The sequence below is a fragment of the Labeo rohita genome, chromosome 9, assembly GCF_022985175.1.
Source record: "Labeo rohita strain BAU-BD-2019 chromosome 9, IGBB_LRoh.1.0, whole genome shotgun sequence".
NCBI lineage: Eukaryota > Metazoa > Chordata > Actinopteri > Cypriniformes > Cyprinidae > Labeo > Labeo rohita.
The window spans coordinates 5901122-5921393 of record NC_066877.1 but is presented as its reverse complement, the minus strand read 5'-3'; the positions used below and the strand labels follow the sequence as shown (position 1 = coordinate 5921393).

The 20272-nt window shown below is 36.4% G+C and overlaps 1 protein-coding gene across 17 annotated transcripts in view; it reads left to right on the top strand.

Moving 5' to 3' along the window:
- mycbp2 (MYC binding protein 2) overlaps positions 1-20272 on the top strand; it is a 119518-nt gene that overhangs the window by 61455 nt on the left and 37791 nt on the right. For 14 of the 17 annotated variants that reach the window (XM_051119863.1, XM_051119872.1, XM_051119857.1 and 11 more), the window contains 20 exons: positions 1156-1377; positions 1475-1666; positions 4054-4260; positions 7181-7318; positions 7402-7580; positions 7658-7800; positions 7930-8030; positions 8176-8394; positions 10129-10351; positions 10966-11084; positions 11455-11542; positions 13330-13379; positions 13464-13636; positions 13758-13902; positions 13976-14182; positions 14392-14447; positions 14546-14661; positions 15101-15198; positions 17396-17512; positions 18828-18968. In XM_051119863.1, coding sequence (XP_050975820.1) covers positions 1156-1377; positions 1475-1666; positions 4054-4260; positions 7181-7318; positions 7402-7580; positions 7658-7800; positions 7930-8030; positions 8176-8394; positions 10129-10351; positions 10966-11084; positions 11455-11542; positions 13330-13379; positions 13464-13636; positions 13758-13902; positions 13976-14182; positions 14392-14447; positions 14546-14661; positions 15101-15198; positions 17396-17512; positions 18828-18968 — 2934 coding nt within the window. The remainder of the gene's footprint in view (positions 1-1155; positions 1378-1474; positions 1667-4053; positions 4261-7180; positions 7319-7401; positions 7581-7657; positions 7801-7929; positions 8031-8175; positions 8395-10128; positions 10352-10965; positions 11085-11454; positions 11543-13329; positions 13380-13463; positions 13637-13757; positions 13903-13975; positions 14183-14391; positions 14448-14545; positions 14662-15100; positions 15199-17395; positions 17513-18827; positions 18969-20272) is intronic. The other 3 variants (XM_051119871.1, XM_051119870.1, XM_051119867.1) reach the window with 2 other exon arrangements.

Genomic DNA, 20272 nt, shown 5'->3' with positions numbered 1-20272 from the left:
ATTTTCATGAAAAAAAAAAGAAAATCTACCCCCCCCAAAAAATAAATAAATAAATAAATAAAAATAAAAAAACAGAAAAAAATCCCACAAATTCTCTTTTTTCTAAAGCAAAATCAAATAATGATTTATTCTTTAAAATGTAAAATGTAAAAAAAAATTTTTTTGTATTTTTGCTTTATAATATAAAGAATTATAGTAATTTTATAATACTATCATTTAATGTGAAATACAAAATAATTCAATTTTATTGTTTTCTATTTGGGGGGAATGTGCCTACTTGTAATAAAAATATGATAAATAAAAAATTAGGAAAATCCATAACATTGAATTCAAAATAGAATGTAATTTTTAAAAAAAAAAAATTCATTTTTTTATATGGTTATTCCAATGTGTAAATGTGTATTGTTAATTTTTTCTCTTTTATTATTTATAAATGTAATTTTTTCTTGTTATTATGATTATTATATTATACCACTTCTTTCTTTTATTATTCTTTATTATTATGTGTACATATATATATATATATATATATATATATATATATATATATATATATATATATATATATATATATATATATATATATATATATATGTATATATGTATATATGTATATGTGTATATGTGTATATGTGTATATATATATATAATGTTTTATTTACTTTTTTTTTTTATTGACTGAGAGTGTTGATATTGGAGGAAAAAGGTCAATTTTGCATTTCTCTTTTGGTTAATACTTTTGAAAAGATTAAATTATAACATTAATAAATATAATATAATAATAAATAATAAAATGAAAAGTTTTTTTTTCCTTTATTTTGGGATGAAATATGACCTAGATATGTGTTTTTTTTTTGTGATATTCACCTACAGAGCCTTTTTAACAGAGATGCTTTTTCAGTTGAACCACTTTTAGTTCCCAGCTCACACTGCAATTGAGCCTCTTGACAGATTTAGAGCTGATGAATTTGAGCTCTAAAATATCTCCAATGATACAGTAAATCAGATTCTCTCAGAAAGATGCAGAGCCTCCATATATTTTCTTTTTCAGATTTCTGAGCAATACATTTATCACTTTACTGGTAGACACACAGTCTGGTTAGATGCAGCAAAGGCTCTTCCAATGATAACACTGACCTTCATGTCGACCTCCAGGACATTCAGGAGGCCAACTTCCGCACGTCGAGCAGCCGTCTGCTGGCCGCGGTCATGTCGGCGCTGTGTAACACGTCGGTCAAGCTGACCTCTATCTTGCCCATCGCGTACGACGGGGAGGTGTTGCTGCGCTCCCTCGTCAAGCAGGTCAGCACTGAGAATGACTCTGCCCTCGCTCACCGCTTCCCCCTGCTGGTGGCACACATGGAGAAACTCAGCCACGTGAGTACTAACATCCCTTGTTTTTCAAAAAAAAACACTATATCATTGTTCATCTTCCTCAGAAGTTACAAAGTTTTCTTTATCGTATTTCAATCAGACGGAAGAGAATCTCATGGGCATGACGACTTTCCGCGAGGTTCTGGAGAAGATGCTTGTCATTGTGGTGCTTCCTGTGAGGAAGAGTCTGAGGAAGGAGGTTGAGCTCTTTTCTCCTCATCTGGTGTCCAACACCTGTGGCCTGCTCGCCAGTATCGTCAGTGAGCTCACCGCCTCAGCTCTCGGCTCTGAGGTTAGAAGGACAAATCTGCTGCTTCCCTCTCATTTCTCTCTCTCTCTCTCTCTCTCTCTCTCTCTCTCTCTCTCTCTCTCTCTCACACACACACACACACACACACACACACACACACACACACACACACACACACACACACACACACACACACACACACACACACACTCCTTCTCGTCTCTTTGTCCGCAGAGCATTCGCCTGCTGCTCTAATTGCATTACAGCCACCGACTGGCCATAAATAGCTTTTCGATGGTGGAGGAGAAATTATATCACTCCGTTTTATCAAGATCCCACACAGAATCTTTCTGTAGACCTCCACAGAAAGATCGCGACATCTGGAAAGTCCTAAATGTCCCTGTTCCATGTCCTTATTTAAAAGGTGTATATTGAAATAAAGTAAATATTATATAAACATTTAGTAAGAAATATGTTTATATATTTATATTATGTATAATATTTATAATATATTTACAAAGTTAAAACATTAATATATTATTATTTTAAACAAATTATTATATTACATTTAATATAAATTACTTAATTTAAATATATTTTTAATAAATTAAATATTATCTATATTTAATATACGTATTTTTATTATATTCATGGTATATTTATATGTGTGAATATATTAATATTTATTAATTTTTTGTATAATTAAGCTTCTCCCCCTGGCTGTTTGGGCCTTGAAACAGGACATTTCTAATTTGTTAATTTGTAGAATTTCCATTCTGAATTTGCATATTTTATTTCGATTTTATTCTTATATTTTATTTTATATTTTATTTCTGTGTTGTGCAATTTTATTCTGTGTGCAGAGAGTCGCAAAATGTGTAAGAAAAAAAAATTCAGTATGTAATAAATTTTAAAGTATTTAAAAAATATATTCAAAATATTTAAAAATGTATAATATTTTAAAAATATGAATATATTGTATATAATAACAGTTTAATACTGCTGCCAGTTTGATTTGATACGATTGTTGTAGAAAGACTGATTTATTTATTTATTTATTTTTTGCTAATTTAATTTTTTTTACTAATTTAATTTAATTTAATTTAATGAAGTACCTGGACTATTACATATATATTTCTGATTAATGTCAATTTTTGTTTACGTCGTTTTTTTTTTATTCTTTTTATTTTTATGGTTATTTTTATTCAATGTATAGAGAGTCGGGTGAAAAAACAAACAAACAAAAAAAGAATTTAGCATGTAATGTATTTTAAAGTATTTAAATGTATTCCAGATATTTGAAAATAATATTTAAAAATATAATAAAAATATAAATATATATTATATATATTTAATACAATTTAATGCTGCTGCCAGTTTGATTTGATACGACTTGTAGAAAGACTGATATTTAATTTAATTTAATTTAATTTAATTTAATTTAATTTAAAGTACCTGAACTTTTTAATTACATATACGTTTCTAATTTATGTCAATTTGTATCATTCTAATTCTGACTTTTTTTTTTTCTTATCCTTCTGGTCATTTTTATTCTATGTGCAGAGAGTCAATAAAGAATTTAGTATGTAATATATAAGTTTTTTAAGTATATTCAGAATATTTAAAAAGTATAATATTTTTAAAAATATACGAACATTTTAAAATAATAATATTATTAATGTATAATTTATATAACACAATTTAATGTGGCTGTCAATTTGATTTGATACTCCTGTTGTTGAAAGACTGGTATTTAATCATTTTTATTTTATTTTATTTTATTTTACCTTCATTACATATTTTGCAGTCTGATCAATAAGACTGTACTACAACTGCGTTAAACATTTTATTTATTTACATTTTTACTTTTATTTTCTTAAAATCAGCATAAGAATGTGAATTGTGCAGATTCCATGTTGCCTGCTTATGTGGGATTGTTATAGTGGGAAGCTGAGTCATGAGCACAGGTGTGTCCTCCACCGGACCACAACAGTCTGCTGCAGTCCGTCTCTCCGACCACTTGGGAAAAGGCCATTGGCTCGTTGCCATAGCAACTGGCCTGTCATGCTCTAATAGAGTACATTATGGAGAGCGTTACAGCTGCTTTACTTCTCTTTAACACTGTCTGTTTCCAAAGGTTGAATATAAATTGCTAATAGAGTTGCGCAAATGGCATCCAGTTTCTTTTACAGCACAGGAAAAGCATTAATTTAGGTGGCGGTTCTCATAGGCTTCTGTTCCGTAACAAAAACATCCTCCCTCAGTGATCTGGCCTGCTGCCACCTGCTGGGAAAAGAAGTGACACTTCATCTTAAAGGGACAGTTCACCTAAAAATTACACAACTGTCCCTTTAATGTGCTGCAATGACTTTACACTAAATGTAAATTCTTGTCTACACTTTTGAAACTTCTTTGTTGTTGTTGTGCAGGTGGATGGGCTGAACTCCTTGCACTCTGTGAAGTCCACTCCCAACCGCTTCACCAAGACCAGCCAGGGACGCAGCTGGAACACAGGGAACGGCTCCCCCGATGCCATCTGCTTCACGGTGGACAAGCCAGGGGTGGTGCTGGTGGGTTTCTGTGTGTACGGAGGAGGAGGCATCCATGAGTATGAGCTGGAGGTGCTTGCTGATGATGTAAGTGCTTTCTGCATTCATCACCTGATGTTACACGGGAGCTATAAAAGTAGTCCATGTGACTAAATTACTATAGTTTCTGGAAAAAAAAACTTTGTATTTGAGGTTAATCAGTTGCATGAGTTACACCAGGTTAAAATTGCATTATTCGTTCATCTTCAGAACACAAAATGAAGATATTTTTGATGCAATCCGAGAGTTTTCTGACCCTGCATAAACAGCAATATGACTGACACGTTCGAGACCCAGAAAGGTAGTAAGGACATCGATAAAATAGTGACTTTATTCAAAAAATATTGACTTTATTCAACAATTTCTTCTCTTCCATGACAGTCGACACAGGTTCACAAAAGAACCACAAAGGAATGTAAATGCATGCGCTGTGGTCCTCTTGTAAACATGCATTAAAGACTGACATGGAAGAGAAGAAAGTGTTCCGGTAACGTTATAAAATTGCGTTTGATCCACTGATGTCACATGGACTATTTTCTTTCTGAGCCTTGAACATGTCCGTTACATTGCTGTCTATGCAGGGTCAGAAAGCTCTTATATTTCATCAAAAATATCTTAATTTGTGTTCTGAAGATTAACGAAGGACTTACGGGTTTGGAACGACATGAGGGTGAGTAATTAAAGACAGGATTTTCATTTTTGGATGAACCAACCCTTTAAATGTAGCTCTTCTTACTCTACAAAAAATCCCTCTAATTTAATGGTAATCAGAAAAATGTAGTTATAAATGTAGTTATAAAATAAATTATAATGGCATTTGTTATAAGTACCAAGCCTAAACAAACTGAAATAGAAACTTAAATATGATGTTTGGGAAATGTGCTGTACTGAGAGAAAAAACGAAACCAAAAGATAAAAAACGAAACCAGAAGATACAACGTTTCTGTACGGGGACGCAGACACAGATAGTCATTTCTAATTCACTGACAAATAACTTCCAACAATGAATGATTTGAGAAGCGAAAATATATCTGATCCTCAATATTTTACCACATTAAAGAAGGAAAATATAGGAATTAAAAGTGAATGAACGGAGGAAAATAACCTTTAATAAATGTTTAAATCCCATACAATGAACAGAATTCCCCTGCGATAAAGACAAAAGATGAGAATTTTAGAAGAGAAACAAAAGACTCATTATTGTTAGAATGGCAGAAAAAAAAAAATTACAAAACAGAATACAAAACTGAACTTAATCCAAATTTGCGCTCCATGTACATCTCAGGCTACATTTACATGACAACAATGTAGTGAAAAACTGAAAAGTTTTTCCCTTGTGTTTAAAAAGTTTCACATATACACAACAACGTTTTCAAAATGATTTGATCCACATAACCTTGTTCACCTTGTTAGTAAACAGTACCTATAGGGAAGTAAAATCGACACGTGCTGCTCATGTCTACATACCTAACACATACTACGCACGCGCATGACGGCACCATTTGCAAAGATTCTCGTATTGGTTGTTTACACAGAAACGATAACGGTGGCATTTTAAAAAACTTTCACTTTGAAACCAGTTTTCAAAATTATGCGTTTTCAGTCCCCAAAACACAGTTGTCGTGTAAACAAACGAACGGCAAAATGCATAAAAAGTTTCCTGTTTTTGTCTAAAAATGTTGTCGTGTAAACACCCCCTCAGTTTGGCTACTGTTTCTTTTGTAAACATGGCTTCGTCCCAGTATCCATGTATAACAGCCCAGCCCCGCTGTACAATAAATAATAGGGGCTTTCGCACCAGAGGAACCTGTTAATAGTTCCTCAAACCATTGGCAGAAGTTTCACTTTCTGGTGTGTTCGCCTCACAGGAACTAGGAACATGTGAAGAGTTCAGATGCAAAAGCCTCTATGTCCATCTGATGTTTTTCTTTAAAATAAGCATTTTTATCATCCTCCTATGTATAGGTTTCTACCTAAGTACCTGTACTTCTGGGCCGAGGCTGGGTTTTAGCAAGTTTGAAGTAAAAGTATTTGATGGACATATACTATGTGTCGAGAGCATTCACTCAGTATCATTATCTCATTTTCTAACGAGATTTTAGAGGGTTTTGTATCTGAACTTTCATATGTAGTTCTGAAAACTTTGTTTGGGGGAACTAAATTATCTCCTACTTCAAGAATAAAGTCTAAAACAGTTCTATAGGGGAAAAAAAACTGTGACGTAAGTGTATGCTGATTGGCCAAATGCGTACAAAACACTGGCATTTTTTTTAAAGAAATGTTTACTCCACAACCATGAAAAACAATGATAATGGTTTAGCTACCTGTTGTCTGCAGTGTTGTTCTTTTCTCAGCCTCGATGATATGTAACACTGCAATTTGTCATAGGAGATTTAGTCAGATTTTAATGTTCTTTTAATCGCGTCAATTGTGCATTTACATTCCATCTTCATTATCATGAAACCCACAACAAAAACATCTCTGATCACAGCATCCTCCATTCACCGGTTGTTTACATTTGTAAATGCCGCGAATAAAGACATTGCTGTCGGCCACTTCACAGTCCTGCTGGCAGTGCGAATTCAACCAGGAAAACAGCCCGAGGGGGAAATTGGTTCTCTAGGAACCACCATGCACCATGATTTCGCAGTACGAAAGCCTAGAATTTTAATTGAGTTGTGTAACTTTGTTTGTTTGACTGCATTTTTGTTTGGTGAATAAGCTGCAATGTCAAGTTAGCAATGCTGGAACTGATACGATGTGTGTTCATGCATATTTGTTCCAAATGCTAAAAAAATGTGGCTTATATCCTAAAAAATATGGTATGTGGTGCCAAGTCTGTTTGAGACAAACTCATTTTTGGGTGAACCGTTCCTTTAAGTTAGAACGTGTGAATGAGTTGTTCCAGTGTCTTACCCTGTTGTTTTTCTCTGTGTTCTTGTTCTGTCCATCTGTCCCGCTTTATCAGGCTCAGACGGAGCACCCTGGAGATTCCGCCCACTCCCACAGATGGACGTCTCTAGAACTGGTCAAAGGCACTTACAGCACTGACGACTCCCCCAGTGACATTGCTGAGATCCGTCTGGACAAAGCTGTTCCTCTGAAGGTGCTGCGAATTTTGCACATGAATCACGCGAAGCAGAAACTTCACTTTGGCGCAAACTCACTTCCACCCTGTTGCTCTTGCAGGAGAGTGTGAAATATGCTGTCCGTCTGCGGAACTATGGTAGCCGTACAGCCAATGGTGATGGAGGCATGACCACCGTACAGTGCTCTGATGGAGTTACCTTCACCTTCAGCACCTGCAGCCTGAGCAGCAATGGCACCAACCAGACCAGAGGCCAGATCCCTCAGATTCTCTATTACAGGTACGTGCTTTCCTTTCTGCCTAAAAAGTTATTTATAAAGGATGTAACATCTTATTGACACCAACCTCTTTGTACAGGAGTGAATATGATGGTGATCTGCAGTCACAGCTGTTAAGCAAAGCCAATGAAGAGGACAAGAACTGCAGTCGTGCTCTTTCTGTAGTTAGTGTGGTGGTGCGGGCAGCCAAAGACCTCCTCCACAGGGCCTTTGCTGTGGACGGTGAGAAACTTTCTTATCTGCTATTGCTTTCAATGAAAGTCCTCACAGTTAAAAATATTGGCATTTGCTAAGAAATGGGGGACAATATACTTGTTGCATATGCATTGATTGTTACTGATGTCTTAACAGTTGAAGACATTCCAGAGCTCCTGAGTTCCTCCAGTCTCTTCTCAATGCTGCTCCCACTTATTTTGGCATACATTGGTCCTGTGGCTGCTTCTGTCCCAAAGGTAAGGGAGTTTTTCTTTGTGTAATTGGCATCCTTGGCTCTTGATGTGATAATGATCCATCTCCTCTGCCAATTTAAGTGTGGTTAGTTTCCTTTTTCTCACAATGTTTTTGATGCATAACTGTTTTAAATTTCTGTTCTGTTAGGCTGCAGTGGAGGTGTTTGGTTTAGTGCAGGAACTACTTCCAGCTGTTTCTGCCCTGAACCAGAAATATGCCCCTCCTGCTTTCAATCCTAACCAGTCCACAGACAGCACCACTGGGAACCAGCCAGAGCAGGGTCTATCAGCTTGCACCACCTCTAATCATTATGCTGTCATTGAGAGTGATCACCCCTACAAGCAGGCTGCTGTCACCCAGTACAAGGTACATTAGTTCTCATTCCCTAATATTCAACAGGTAAAGGTCAAATCTAGCAAATCAAGCTGTTTATTATCTAGCAACCTGTTTACAATATCCTGCCAAATAAATATAACAGCAATGCTCTAGCAACCACCCATAACACTTTGGAAACCGATTACAAGAATCAGCATTAACATTTCAGATTGTTCTTGACAAGCATACAAATGTAGTCAAACATTTAAAACCACAAAAGCTGATGTTAATGCAGAAAAAGAAAAGATGTTGAAACAGATCTTTTTAAATAAGACTCTAAGGTGGCATACACTGCTGTGTAGATCGTAGGGATCTGCTCAAATACTGACTCATGTTTTTTGTGCAGTTTGCTCATAATTTTAATTGTAATGAATTTTGAATTTGTGAATTTTAAGCAGCAACACCCAAGTAAATTCCCAGCTACACCCTAATCAACCACCAGAACACCCTGTCAACTCCTTAGCAACACCCTAAACAACCACCGAGCAACACTCTTATCCACACCCAAAACAAACAATTAACTTCTCAGCAACACCCTAACAACCACACAATGACACCCAATAAAATTCCCAGCAGCACCTTAATCCACACCCAATCAGCTCCTCAGCAACACCCAACTGAATACCCAGCTACACCCTACTCAACCACCCAGTATACCCAGTCAACTCCTCGGAAACACCTTAATCAACCACCAGAACACCCAATCAACTACTCAGCAACACGCTAAACGACCACCCAGCAACACCAGTAAAATCCCCCAGCAACACCCTAATCCACAGCCAGAACAACCAGTCAGCTCCTCAGCAACACACAGCAACATGCTAATCAACCACCCAGAACACCTAATCAACTTCACATCAACAACCAATTGAATTCCCAGCTACACCCTAATCAACCATCCAGTACACCCAATCAACTCCTCAGCAACACCCAATAAAATTCCCAGGAGCACCCTAATCAACCACCCAGAACACCCTAATCCACTACTTAGAACAATCAATCAACTCCTCAGCAACACCCTACAGTCACCCAGAACACCCAGTTAACTTCTCAGTAACACCCTAATCAACCACCCAGAACACCCAATTAACTCCTCAGCAACACCCTACAGTCACCTAGAACACCCAAGTAACTTCTCAGTAACACCGTACAGTCACCTAGAACACCCAATTAACTTCTCAGTAACACCCTACAGTCACCCAGAACACCCAATTAACTTCTCAGTAACACCCTAATCAACCACCCAGAACACCCAATTAACTCCTCAGCAACACCCTACAGTCACCTAGAACACCCAGTTAACTCGTCAGCAACCTCTTAAACAACCACCCACCACACCCAATCAGATTCCTAGCAACACTGCTAATCAACTCCTCAGCAACACACAATTGAATTTCCAGCAACATCCTAATCACCATCCAACCAGATCAATCAATTCCTCAGAAACACCCTAATCCACTACCCAGAACAACCAATGATGGACTCCTCAGCAACACCCGATTGAATTTTCAAGTTACATCCTAATTAGCCACACAGTACACCCAATCAACTCCTCAGCAACACCCTTATCAACCACCAGAACACCCAATAAAATCCCCAGCAACACCCAGTTAAATCCCTAAACAACCACCCAGAACATCAACTGAACTTACATATTGAGATGCAGTATGACCGCTGTACCTTAATGAGAGTGGTATAATTACATTCCCCTGTGCTGGTTTCCAGGTTTCCTTTCCAGACTGCGTTCGCTGGATGACGGTTGAGTTCGATCCTCAGTGTGGCACTGCACAGCCAGAAGATGTCCTCCGTCTGCTGATCCCCAGCCGATCGCTGCACTTCTCTGGGCTCAGCTCCAAAACTTTGGCTCATGAGACCATCAACAGCTGGACCGAGCTCAAGAAGTTCTCTGGCTCCAGTGGCTGGCCCACCGCTGTCTTGGTGCTGCCAGGTAACGGCGATGTCCCAGACTTTGTAAATATTTACTTTACTCTATCAGGCTGATGAACACGCTGTTGACGTGTCAGTATTTGTTGATGTCCAGCAATTAAAAAGACAACATTTATCAAGATGTTTACTTAACACCACTTCCAGGCCCTTCAGCGGTAGTCTTTACACTGTCAGCAGATAAAGCTTATTTATTTTGTCCCACAGAGGGTTTATAAACACCAGATCCCAATCAGGAAGATTGTGGGATTGTTTACAGAGTGTTATCTCTATGAGAACTTTGATTATATGCACAGATGCCACCTTATCAGTTTTAGTATCGTTGAGATGGCTGTTATAGATTTTATGAATATTTTGAATCCATTTTTATATCTTTGTATTTTCCGTCTTCAGAAGTTTTAGTGATTATTTTTGCCTCTTGTTGTTTTTTTTTTTTGTTTGTTTTGTTTTTAAATGTTCATGCATGTTTTTTATTGAATTTTATTTTAGTTTTCATTATTTTAATACATGTTTTTTTTGGTTAATGTTTATTTCTGTAATTACGGTTATTAACTAATAACAGTGCATCATGTTATTCAAAATGATTTGCTTATTAACTTTCACTTTCTCAAATATCAGGTAACGAAGCCCACTTCTCTTTGGAAACTGCATCGGATTATGTGAAAGATGAGAAAGCCTGTTTCTATGGATTCAAATGTGTGGCTGTCGGTTATGAGTTTAACCCTGGTCTTGACGAGGTATGAAATTCAATATTAACGTGTCTTAAACCTGAGCCCAATGCCTGAAATGAAGTATTAACATCTGAGGAGTTCATTTTGCCCTACTTTTTAGCCTAAGTGTCACACCGCACTGTTTAATTACACAGTTTGCAGGTCAACACTTATAGAAATATATAAAAAATAAACATCAGCAGAGCTTCATACAAGCATGTGTATTGAACTCTGGGTGGAAACTGTTTCAGCTTGTTTCAGTTCATTTATATTTACCACTACTAGCATCTCAATTATGGATTGCTTTGGACCAGAGAAAGGATTAGTGATCCATACTGCATATGTATTTGAGACATCTGTCATGTGGCTGTAAATCTAAATGTGGCTGTGCTTTCAGGGAATTATTCAGCTGGAGAAGGAATTGGCCTATTTGGGAAGCGTGTGTGCAGCTGCACTCATGAAAAAGGATCTTGCCCTACCCATAGGTGAGAATGACTGCTGCTTTCCAGTGCTCTAGAAGATACATAGAAACTGAAATGTGGCACGCTGCAAGCTACTCATAATTTAAAGCAGTTAAAGCTAACTAAGCAAAGGCACATTACATTTATCAGAAGTGACAGGAAACATTTTTTAATGTTACAATAGATTTCTGTTTCAAATAAAAACTGTTCTTTTGAACTTTCTATTCATCAAAAAAGTCCTGGAAAAATGTATCACAGTTTTCACAGAACTGTCTTCAACATTGATTAAAAGAAGGAATGTTTATTGAGCATCAAGTCAGTATATCAAAATGATTTCATTTTTATTTTTTTAGTATTTTTTGAAGAATCATGTGGCACTGAAGACTGGAGTAATGATGCTGAAAATTCAGCTTTGCATCACAGGAATAAATTACATTTTAAAATATATACTATCAAATTTTAGTAAAATTATAGTCAATAGTCAATTTTTTTGAACAGTAAGATTTTTTTTTTTTTTTTTTATAATTCTCATGCTCATCAAGCCTGCATTTATTTGGTCCAAAATACAGCAAACATAATATTGTGAATTATTTTTATTCTTTAAAATAACTGTTTTCTATCTGAATATATTTTAAAATGTAATTTACTTCTGTGATCAAAGCTGCATTTTTAACATCATTACTTCAGAGTCACATGATCCTTCAGAAATTATTCTAATATGCTGATTTGCTGTTAATAAACATTTATTATAATAATAATTATTATTATTATTATTTTTTTAGTTATTTTAAAGGATTTTTTGAAGAAAAAGACCCAAAGATCAGCGTCAGTCGGAATCAGTATCGGAGAAATTATAGAAATTAATACTTTTAGTTTAGCAAGGATGCGATAAATTGTTTAAAAGTGAAAAAGTGATGATAAAGACATTGATAATGTTGAAAAAGATTTCTGTTTCAGATAAATGCTATTCTTCTGAACTGTCTCTTCATCAAAGAAACCTGAAAAATTCTACTCAGCTGTTTTCAACATCATAATAATGTTTTTTGAGCAGCAAATGAGAATATTAGAATGATTTCTAAAAGATCATGTGATGCTAAAGACTGAAGTAATGATGGTAAAATTTCAGGTTTGAAATCACAGAAATAAATTACATTTTAAAAATATATTCAATTAGAAAACAGTTATTTTAAATAGTAAAAATATTTTTTAAATTTTACAGATTTTGCTTTACTTTAAATCAAATAAATGCAGGCTTGGTGAGCAGAATAGACTTCCTTAAAAAAACATGAAAAATCAAAAATGTGCCTGGTAGTGTAGTCAAATAGAAAACGGTTAGGTTTAAATTGTAATATTGTTTAACAACATTACTGTTTTTACTGTATTTTTGATCAAATAAATGCAAAGACTTATTTCAAAAGCCTTAAAATTCATATTGACCCCAAACTTTTGAGTGGTAGTGTATTTATTTGCACATCTATATATATATATAGATGAATCAGTTCATAAATGTGAACCTTTATAATAAACCAAATCACTAGAATGAAACAAACTTGTTAAAGCTGAGAGCTTGTTTGAATATTGCCACAGCTTACTGTGGAGCATAACAACTTGACATTTAAACAATTGTGTTGTGGTACACTTCTGCTATTTTAAAGTCTTAAAAAGTATCTTGTTACTGGAAAAGCTACATTTGTTTGGAACATCTCAGCTACTGCCACGCTTGTGGAAAAAAGTAGTTGGTGACACTGATAAAATCATAAGCATGAACTTTGTGTCTTTTTCATCTGATTATGTGGATTATTATCTTGCAGGAAATGAACTGGAGGAGGATTTGGAGATTTTAGAGGAGGCCTCACTCCAGGTACTGAATTAGAAACGATTTTGCCGTTTGTGAGTGCAGTACCGTCATCATAGCGAGCTCTAATGGTGTGTTTGTGTTGAGCAGGTGTGTAAAGCTCACTCAGGGCTCCTGGGGAAGGGATTGGCGCTCTCTCACTCTCCCACAATTCTAGAGGCGCTGGAAGGCAACCTGCCACTGCACCTGCAAACTAACGAACACTCCTTCCTAGAGGACTTCATCACCTGCGTACAGAACTCCAGCGGTGGGCGGCTCGCCAGGTCTGTCCCAAACGTTTTTCAGCTCCCTTTATTCATAAAGAATCTAATATGTACTGTGTTCATGCGTCTTTTGATACCTTAAACCCCTCATCCTGGCATCTCTACCATTGTGCTGTCCCAGGTGGCTTCAGCCAGACTCATACGCGGACCCTCAGAAGACTTCGCTCATCCTGAACAAAGACGACATCCGCTGCGGCTGGCCCACTACTGTTGTGGTGCAGACCAAAGACCAATATGGAGATGTTGTACATGTGCCAAACATGAAGGTTAGCATCTTTCTAAAATCAAATGGTTTGTTATGAAACTAGCACATCTAACTGTCTCTGCTCTGTGTTGTAGGTTGAAGTCAAGGCTGTTCCTGTCTCTCAGAAGAAGTCCATCCAGCAGGAGAACATGAAAAAGCTGCAGCGTTTGCCAGGCAGCTCCTCTAATTCCACATCAGGCACTGATCTCACCTACGGTGGCCACCCAGCGCCAAAACTCGAGGCGACGTATGAGCCCATGATCATCAAAGAAGCTCGTTATATCGCCATCACCATGATGAAGGTTCCTCTCATCTCTTGACTTGATAAATACAGTAGCTGCAAAAATGATTTAGACTGGGGCTGCCTAATTAATCGAAGAAAAAAAAAACTGAAATCATGATATGGCTTAGTGTGATTTGTCTGCAGTTGAATTTTTGCTTAATGTTTCTGATTTTTAACCATCTTCCCAAACTTTATTCATAAAGCTGTCACTGCCTTTTTTTTTTCCAGGTGTATGAAAATTACTCCTTTGAAGAGCTTCGCTTCGCCTCACCGACACCAAAGAGGTTCAAAGACTGCTTTTCTACCTGTCACATATAAATTACAAACAAATTCAAATGTAAGAACAGTTTTCACGTTGAGTTTGTTTGCTTTTTTTACTCAGACCCAGTGAGAACATGCTTATCCGGGCAAACACAGATGGCACCTACAGCGCTAACTGGACCCCTGGTGCTGTTGGGCTTTACACCATTCATGTGACTATCGATGGCATTGAGATTGGTAACTGCATTTCAGTATTTATTAATGCTTCATATTAGAGCTCTTTGTTTCGATGTCCAAAGTGGCTTAAATAGATTTTCAAAATCAACGGCCAGTTGCATAAAAGGTTTAGACTAGTCTTAAAAGTTAGTCATCTATTTTTTTTTCCTTTAAGACTGGTCATATTTTTAAAAATGTTACATAAAAACAAATTAGTCTCAGTTGAATTTAAAAAATAAGACCGCTTACCCATTGGCTGCTGCAACTGCTAGTTGGTCAGACTAGTTTTCAAGACTCAGTTTATGCAACTGGGCCCAGCAATTTCTTCAGGAAAAAAAAATAGAAAAGATCAAATATGATTTATAGTCATTGTGCATGAAGTCTTTGAAGCCAGTGTTGTAACTCTTGATATTATAAAGCTCATGAAATGGGTTTGCTGACTAGAATAATGTTTGTTCAGATGCTGGTCTGGAAGTCGAGGTCAAAGACCCGCCCAAAGGAATGATCCCTCCTGGGACACAGATGGTCAAACCTAAAGCTGAACCTCAGCCTAGCAAGGTGAGTTTCCAAATTCCCAGGCGGCAACTCAATCTGGTGTGTGTGACCACTTCAGCCATTCGTTTTACAGTGCAGTTCAGACGTTTGGGGCGGGGTTTTTTTTATTTTTTATTTTTAATATGTCTGGACTGTCGTTTTTTTCAGGGCCGATACCGATTATTAAAGAACTCGTTACTTATTCAAGTAGAACGATAACCGATATTTTGAATATATATATATATATATATATATATATATATATATATATATATATATATATGCTTTTAAATAATTTTATCAATAAATCGGTTTTGAAAATGACAGATACCGATAACTACAAATATGCTTAATATCAGCGCAGATAATCAGTCAACCCACTTTTTTTAAAAAAGTCTCTTATGCTCACCAAGGCTGCATATATTTGATCCAAAATACAGTTAAAACAGTAATATTGTGAATTGGTATTAAATTTAAAATAACTCTTTGAATATATTTTAAAACGTAATGTATTCTTTTGATGCAAAGCTGAATTTTCAGCATCATTACTCTAGTGTTCAGTGTTACATGATCCTTCAGATATCATTCTAATATGCTGGTTATCATCAATGTTGAAAGCAGTCATTGAAAATTGTGACACCTTTTTTAAGGATTCTTTGATAAATAGAAAGTTTAAAAGAACAGCATTTAATATATACAGTTGAGGGCTTTGAGGGAAGTTGAGGGAAGTTTATATACCTTGCAGAATCTCCAAAATGTTAATTATTTTACCAAAATAAGAGGGATCGTACAAAATTATTTTTTATTTAGTACAGGTGTGTGTGTGTGTGTGTGTGTGTGTGTGTATATATATATATATATATATATATATATATATATATATAGAGTTCAGATGCAAAACCAGCAACAGCTAAAGTCTGTCTACACTGGACGCAACAAAGCGACCGTTGCTGCATCCAGTGTAGACAGCATCATTGATTACAATGGGTTCTACTGTATTTTGTTGCGTCGCGTCGCACCTCGCCGCTCGTGTCCGGTGTAGACACGGTGTAAGAAAATAATAATTGAATTTATAAAAATAACCCCTTTAACAAGTTATGTAAACTTGATTCATAATACTGTGTTTTTACCTGAATGATCCACAGCTGTGTTTTTTTGGTTGAGTGATAGTTGTTCACGAGTCCCTTGTTTGTCCTGAACAATTAAACTGCCTACTTTTCTTCAGAAAAATCCTTTGTTTTTTCAGCAATTTTGTGTATTTGTACCCCTTTCCAACAATGATTTTATGATTTTGAGATCCATCTTTTCACACTGAGGACAACTGAGGGACTCAAATGCAACTATTACAGAAGGTTCAAATGCTCACTGATGCTCCAGAAGGAAAAGCGTACATCAAGGGTCAGGGGGTGAAAACTTTTTGAATTTGAAGATCAGGGTAAATGTAAGCAGTTTTTATCTTCTGGAAAGCATGTAAGTATCTTCTGTAGCTTCTGAAAGGCATGACTAAATAAGAGAGATAGAAAAGATATTTAGGGAAAATAAGAAAAATGTACATATCTTCATTCTGTTCAAAAGTTTACACCGCCGGCTCTTAATGCATCGTTTTTCCTTCTGGAACACTTTAATGTGTCTCTGTTGTATAAAATTCAGTTCTCAAAAAAAAAAAAAAAAAAAAAAAATTCATCATACAGACTCCAAACTTTTCAATGATAGTGTAAGGTCACAACTGGACTGTTATTTACTGGAAATTGTGATCCGACATGTTTCCACTGAGCCAAATAGTATACAATTACAGCATTTATTTGATAAATATAATTTATGTCAATATGTCCTGTGGCTTGATGTGCATCCATCCAAAACTATTTTAATCAGAATTTAAGTTGTTTTTTTTTTTTTGTTTTTTTAGAGTTAATTATTATAAATATTTTCTAATTAATTTACACCCAGCTTTTATGACCTCATATTACTTGAAGGGACTATGTGAAATGGATTTAGATGATAGATAGATTTTACTGTGTATTGAACTGGGAAACAAGCAACACAATTGCGCAAAATCAAATGTCTTTTCTGCTCTTTGCTGCTGAATGTCTGTCAGCTCATCGGATGGACCGACATTTCTCTCGTCTGACAGGATGTGTGGGTTCTGTCCTTCCTCTGCTCTCTGCAGCTTCCTGCCAACTTCTCATCTGTCTCACTGTCTCTCTGTCTCTGCTTCTCTCAGGTGCGCAAATTTGTGGCCAAGGACAGCGCAGGGCTGCGCGTGCGTAGTCACCCCTCTCTGCAGAGCGAACAGATAGGCATAGTCCAAGTCAATGGCACCATCACATTCATTGACGAGGTAAACCGCTCTAGAATAGGGCCAAACTCTTTTGATTTAAAGTCCTTTGCTGTTTTCTCTTTCTTGAATCTGTGAACGTAATTATGAACGATTAATTAATGCTCTGTTTTAAAACAAAACGCTTTTAAAACAATTTCTGCATCTCTCTAAGCTTTCAAGTTGACTTTTGATTTGGTTAGAAGCATTTATTTGCCTATCTTTTGCTTCATTCACATGCAGGAGACTTTGAGGCTGTAGTTAAATCTCAAATAGGAACTATTCCAGCCAATTGCTAAAAAGCCATTGCTGCATGCCAATCACTCATAGCTCCTATTAGACCCAATTTCACATCCGTAAGCTGTCGGTTGCTCTGAAGGCCCTTTCACATGACTGGCAGGGGCATTGAACTTTATGGAGAGAAGCATCAGCTACAGCCTTTCCTTGAAACGTATAATGTTTGGCTCAACCATTTGCCGTTGACCTTTCAAAGCACACCTAACTGGAAAAACTGCATGACATTTGCATGACAGGCCAAACTATATATAACACCTCGCAGTCAAAATTTTGGACACATTTGACTGAATTCATTTTTCATTTTTATGAATAACTTCCATATGTATCTTATTAATTACATTATGTATTATCTGGCAATATCTGTATCTGTTGTTTTCTTATTTATACACACTACTGTTCAGAAGTTTGGTCAATAAGATGTTATGTTTATAGTAGTCTCTTATTCTGCGTTCATTTGAATAAACAGAGTAAAAAGAGTAATATTGTAGAACATTTTTACAATTTAAAATAGTTGTTCTATTTTAGAACTGTTGTAATATATTTTACAAATGTAATGTATTCCTGTAAAGGCAAAGCTGGATTGTCAGCAATATTACTCGTCTTCAGTGTCACATGATCCTCCAGAAATCAGTTTAATGTGCTGATTTGCTGCTTTTTTTTCTATTCATGTCCAAACTTTTGAGTGGTAGTAAACTTCCTGCTGTCTTGTTATCTGGGAGACTTGCCCTTTGGTAACACTGCAGCGCTTTTCACATGCTCAAAGTGGCGTAGGACGCTTGTGCTGGGCATGTTGAAGCCTCAACATGAGTCACGTGAAAGGGCCTGTTTTTCCCTGCTGGCAACCACTAATAGCATTTCCATGCATATACAAATTTTGTAGATGAATCATCTCAATGTTCCTTAACTGGACTTCCACTTTAAATCCAATTGGCTGGTGCTGTGCATTAACGCGATTGGGCTCTGCAGCCTCAGAGGCTCGTGCGAGGGGCGTGTTAGCAGTTACAGGAGGGCATGGCTCCGCTCTGTTGCTTGTTTCCCATAGATCCACAATGATGATGGTGTCTGGCTCAGACTGAATGATGAGACAGTAAAGAAGTATGTTCCCAACATGAATGGGTACACTGAAGCCTGGTGCCTCTCTTTTAACCAGCATCTGGGCAGAAGCCTCCTGGTCCCTGTCGACGTAAGTAAAAGGCCTCCCCTTTCGTAGATTAGCCGGAGCCCCTACTCTTCTCATTTGGGAACGGGATTTCTAACTGCCAGCTTAACTTCAATCATGTTTAGGGTGATCATTCGATGTACTTCAGTTTGGCCCTTTTTACAGTGAATCATGGCCATCTAATGACCCACTCCCAAATGTCTACAAGCATGCTTTGTCGAGTACTTACAAAGACCAACGAAATGTGTCTTTGCATGTGTTAGTGCTACTGTGTAGTTTAGATTGGGCACGATCACTCGGAGGCCAGGATGGAAAGTGTTAAGGGTGGGTGCATGTTGCCAGTCCCTTGTCTTATTAACTCCTGATTGAAAGACACTAACTCATGCACACTGTTTTGTAGGGCTGCACAATTATGACCATTTTTCTTAGTGTTCACATTTTTAAAAATGTCATTTCTTATTAATAAAAAACTGGATGTCGTGCACTAAACGACTCAGGATCACAAATATAAGACTTTCAAGTCATTCCAAACACAACAAGCTTCCACAGAAATGTGCATTTCTTTGCTAAGAAATGCGTGACAAATGAAAACAATATAACTGTCCGATACTGCATGCTGTTAGTAGGTACTAAATTTGGTTTAGAACTTATTTCACAACTGTTAAACAAATTTGTTGTATCATATGAATATGAGTAGCTTGAATGAAATTTGGATGCACTATTTTCCGCCATGTTGTGACTGTCACATGACCTACCAGCGCCAATTCATATGTCCTCTCGTGTGGCTTCATGGAATAGTAAATTGTCCATCAAATGCACACTTTACAATCTCAGCAAAAGTGGAGCGTGCAGCTACGTTTCGCCTTTACACTTTTTTTTTTTTTAAACTATATTGTATGAAAGTATGCAGATTTAGACACAGCGTACGTTTTTTTGTTCAAAAATCAACGTTTTTGATCTTCTCTGACTGGATGAAATCTTAGGCCCAGTTTATATCTAGTATTAAGATGTTTTTGTTGATCCAGTCACAAGTGGACAACACTAAAAAAAAGGTGTAATCAGAAATGTTGATAAAAATGGGTCTGAAATGTTGTCCACTTTTGACCACTGCCAGAGCAGTGTTGGGCAAAGTTATTATTATTATTTTTTTTTTTAAAGTAATGCATTATAATGTTGTGTTACTTCATTAAAAAGTAACAAATTGCGTTAAATGGTTAGTTTTAATGGAAAGTAATGCCAAGGCAATGCCAAAAAATAATTCCAAGGCACTCGAATAACGTGAAAAATATAAAAAGCCTTTATTCCATGTGAATAAAGGCTATATATAT